The sequence below is a fragment of the Brassica oleracea genome, chromosome C1, assembly GCF_000695525.1.
Source record: "Brassica oleracea var. oleracea cultivar TO1000 chromosome C1, BOL, whole genome shotgun sequence".
Classification (NCBI taxonomy): domain Eukaryota; kingdom Viridiplantae; phylum Streptophyta; class Magnoliopsida; order Brassicales; family Brassicaceae; genus Brassica; species Brassica oleracea.
Genome location: NC_027748.1, coordinates 39,241,614 through 39,245,904, shown reverse-complemented (window position 1 = coordinate 39,245,904; position 4,291 = coordinate 39,241,614). Strand labels below are relative to the sequence as shown.

The 4,291-nt window shown below is 31.5% G+C and overlaps 1 protein-coding gene across 1 annotated transcript; it reads right to left on the bottom strand.

The window, feature by feature from the left end:
- Window positions 1-1,625: 1,625 nt before the first annotated feature.
- On the bottom strand, window positions 1,626-2,789 carry LOC106344693. The gene is made up of 2 exons (XM_013784017.1): window positions 1,964-2,789; window positions 1,626-1,894 (listed from the first exon to the last, which is right to left on the bottom strand). The coding sequence occupies exons 1-2, from the start codon at window positions 2,359-2,361 to the stop codon at window positions 1,837-1,839; spliced, it is 456 nt and encodes a 151-aa protein (XP_013639471.1). The 5' UTR covers window positions 2,362-2,789; the 3' UTR covers window positions 1,626-1,836.
- Window positions 2,790-4,291: the final 1,502 nt, after the last annotated feature.

Sequence of the window (4,291 nt, the reverse complement as noted above, 5' to 3'; positions counted from 1 at the left end):
AAATCATGGACCTTAAAAAATAAATTGATGTAAAAGGGTAAAGTAAATAATTATAGGAGCACTATTTATCGTGAAATTATGGACTTTAAAAAATAAATTGATATAAATGGGTAAAGCAAATAATTATAGGGGCACTATTTATCATGAAATCATGGACCTTGAAAAATAAATTGATGTAAATAGGTAAAGCAAATAATTATTCCTAAGTTTTTTTTTTGCTAAAACATTATTCATATGTTAAATGCTCAGTATATGTATATCAAATTAGTAAATTCAATTTTGCATTCAATATATAATATTATAAATTTTATATGTGTGTTCACTAATATACTATAAACCTATTAGTTCATCTAGTTTTTGGTTTTTACGGACTATTTTACACATTAAAATAAATAAAACATTTTATTGTATTTTCGACACATGTAAATCCAATTAAAATCATTGTACTCGGTTCTGTTGATTTACATTAATTTGTCATACCGGTATGATCGGATTGAATATCAACAATATTATAAGAGTTGTTTTTATGATGTATTCATAAGACGAAGAACACAACATTATTTATTTACTAAAATTTAAAAGTATACTGCTAAAAGTATTATTTTATTTGATCTAAAACCCACATGATAATATTTTCGCATGTTTATGAGTTATACCAAATGCCTATACGATCTCGAACTCCAAATTAGTGAAACGTCGCGTTTTGGACATGGATATGTATTGGACTCGAATTAGTGACGTGTCCGCCCACGTGGACAGTCTGGGAGGAAATCAAACTCAACTTTGTATATAAAGATTTGTCAGAGAGGACGTTACCGAGTAACCGATAACATACAATTGTAGAAATAAAACATTTACCTTTTAACTCGAAGTTAATGGGCCAATTCTGAAGATTTTAAAGGCTATCACAATTGGGCCTATTTTACTAAGTTATGGATTATTATTTATTAGTGGCCTTCTAATGTCACAACAAATCAACAATGCATGCTCTCAAATTGGGCCTCTTCATGAGAGTCTCATTACTCAGAACCAACGTCCCAAGCAAGACTATGAAAAGCTCTCATTACTCAGAACCATGTCTGAATGTTTCAGGATATGGATACTGAGATAGAACAACCGGGTTTGCTCTTAAAGAGGAGTGTGGTAGATGAACATTCCTAAACGAGAGTAGCTCACCGGATTACTTTAGCTTGCAAATAAAATTTATGTGCAAGTGTAGTGACATTTGAACCAGAGAATAATGTGTTCAACCAATATACACTAGCCTTACCTGAAACATATTCAGTATTAGAGATCTAGAGAGTCTACAAAGCTTGGATTTTTTCTCAAAAACAGTATTGTGGCCAAGAGGAAGGCGGCTCTGCCTTAGGAAGGAGATGGTTTATGGATCCAGTGACAAGGGATTTCTATATGTGATAATAAGACCATAAGTTAAGCAGTTGTAGTTGAATATGGTCTAAGTTATACATTACATGATCAAGACAACCATATGCTAAAATGCTGACGAACTCGGAACAGTGCATATAACTAGATTCAACATTTGAATCTGAATGAGAAAGAGATTCACTAACTGGTCAAAGAAACAATTGTAACAGAAAGCAATTCTTTCCACAATCCTAAAACCATACCAAAATGCTGCCGTGTTATATATAGAAACTTCATATAACCTCAGACAAGCAAATGTAGATTCTACTATATGTACTACTACTTCAATGTATATGGACTCCATAGCCAAGGCCACAAAACCAACAGGGATCAACATTAATCTCCAGCAAGCTTCTTCACCTTTCACCATTGCCTTATCTCCGAGTAAAAAAAAAAACTAAACTGAGTTGATCACAGAATAACGCAAACACAGCTCTGATCTCCATCATATCTGACATCATCTTCTTCACTGCAAAGAAAAAGAGTAATCAAACAAATGCAACTGATTTAAAGATTCAATTTTTAAATCAAGACAAACCTAGACTCGAACTCACGGATCTCAGCAAGTTCTTTCCCCATCAAATCCACCCACTGTACCTTCTTCTTCTTCTTCTTCTCCCTTGGTGAATCCAAAACCGCCTTCTTCAGACTGCTTTTCAAGATCTCACCTTCTTGTTTCTTCTCCTCTACAGCACAAGCTTCTTCCTTTTCCTCTATAGCATGATCTCCATCAACACATTCTGCGGCATGTGCATCAACATAATGATCATCATCATAATCATTGTCATCAACAACCGTATTAGTGATGGAAGGAGAAGACACTTGAGGAGGCGTGTTCTCTACTTTAAGCGAGCCTGATGCCGCGTAGATGTGAGGAGAAGGCTTGCAGAAGCAGAAGAAAGAAGGGCACTGGATCTTACACAGCAAAACCCTCATCAAAACATATGTTTGGTCTTTGAAACACACCCAATCACCAATCAATTAGACAAGAAGACCTCTTTTGTCTTTTTGATAAAGTTTCAAACTTTATGTGCCCAGATTGAAAAAAACCTTAAAACAATCTTTAATTTCTGAAAACAAAAACAGAGCAAAAGGGTTTCCAAAGAAGAGTTAATAACCACAATATATAAATATCCTCTCTGAGAGAATCCAAAGAACATAAATTAAGAGTTGATCAGATGAGGAAAGAGACAAAAGAATAGCAATTGGAAAAGAATAGATTCCAGTTGATAACAATCAGCCATGGGAAAAAGCAGAGGAATTTGAAAATTTCAAACCCTTTTGTTCTTCTCACTCACTCACATCAGAAGAAGAATATAAAGTTTGTCCTCCAATTTGCTTTTTTCAAGTGCATCTAAAGGTGAAGTCTTTTTTTTTTTTAATTTTAACTTATAAACTAGTCTTCCCTTGCTAAATCTCTGTCATGGATAGTATATCGAAAAATTTATGTCTAATAAATATTCTAGAATACAAATAATAACTAACTTTTTGGTAGTTAAAAACGAATGTAAACTGTATATAACTGCATATATATTTTGTTTATATAGTTAATTTTTTCTATCATTTGTACTTTTAGATTCCTGCAAAGGTAGGCATTTATCCATGTATTTTCAATTTTTATAATCTTGATGATAAATGATTTCACAGCCGTTTCTGATTAAATATTCAACAACCTTAGTCCGATATTTCCATTATTTTTTTCAAAATATATAAGAATTAAAATTTTAATAAACCATATTTTGAATGCGATTGTGATGTGTATGTCGACACAACTTTTCGAACTCTAGCAAGGGAAAAAAAAGTCGAGTATTATTTCGTATCCATTACGAAATGAGAAATGCATTTTTACTACATATTCCATTTTATTTTATTTTTTAAGAAAAAATAGAATTTTACATTGAAGATGATTTTCTCAGGCTGCTTAGCTAACTCAAATATCAGATATTTTGTGTGCTTATATACTTTTATCAAGAGAATACATTAAGTGATAATCCGCGCCCTGCGCGGAGTAAATAGATTTCAAAATATTATCAACTTTAATTTGTAGACATAATAAAAGTTAAAATCATAGCAAGAAATATTATATGTTATAAAGTAAGAGTTAGACGAAATTTAGTATATCAATCTAAATTAAGCTGCGGAATTTTTGTTTAAAAATTGTATATTTGCTTGCATAAAATAAATTATAAATATAAAATAAAATGAAACATAAGCAATAAACTAATAAAATATAAAAGAAACAATGTCTTGAATGGTATAAAAATCGGAAACAGAGTTAAAGCTAGCCATTTGATTGCTTGAGAGAATGTTTTGATATGAGCAAAATCGAGAAGAAAAGTGTGGTGAGTTTTCTGAATTATAGAAGCCGTATATTTATACTAAAAAGGAATCGCCATGGGGTCGATCATATGGATTCAAAATAATGGCCGTAACTAAATCGAATATTACACATAACTTGCGCTCCAATCTTAGTCGAGAATTACTTTAATATTGTAAATAGTTAATGCAAACTTCCTTTTATCAATCGCAATTGAACAAATTCAAGAAAGTTCACGATATTAATTGATTACAATAATTTGAACCTTAATCTACGTTCCTTATATACAAAAGTCAAGTCCTCACAAATCACATATTATTACCATCAATTTACCAAATTTGTAATTTAAAAATATATCAAAGTTATTAGAAGTTTCCTTTTTCCCAATCATCAATCAATTTCGCCTTTCAAATCACGTTTAAATCATGGGCAATTTGCTCCGCCATTATTTGCATTATGCAAGCTGGCGTTAAAATCTTAATTACGAAAGATCACCTAAGGTAAGTTTTTATAATTGTATACCAGAAAATCGTATTGTACCTTAGTTTT

What these genes read in the sequence shown, in the direction of transcription:
- LOC106344693 (XM_013784017.1), bottom strand. Translation starts at nt 2,361, where the DNA reads ATGAGGGTTTTGCTGTGTAAGATCCAGTGCCCTTCTTTCTTCTGCTTC. An exon ending in ATCCGTGAGTTCGAGTCTAG is followed by an intron (nt 1,895 to 1,963) that starts GTTTGTCTTGAT and finishes TTTTCTTTGCAG; the next exon opens with TGAAGAAGATGATGTCAGAT.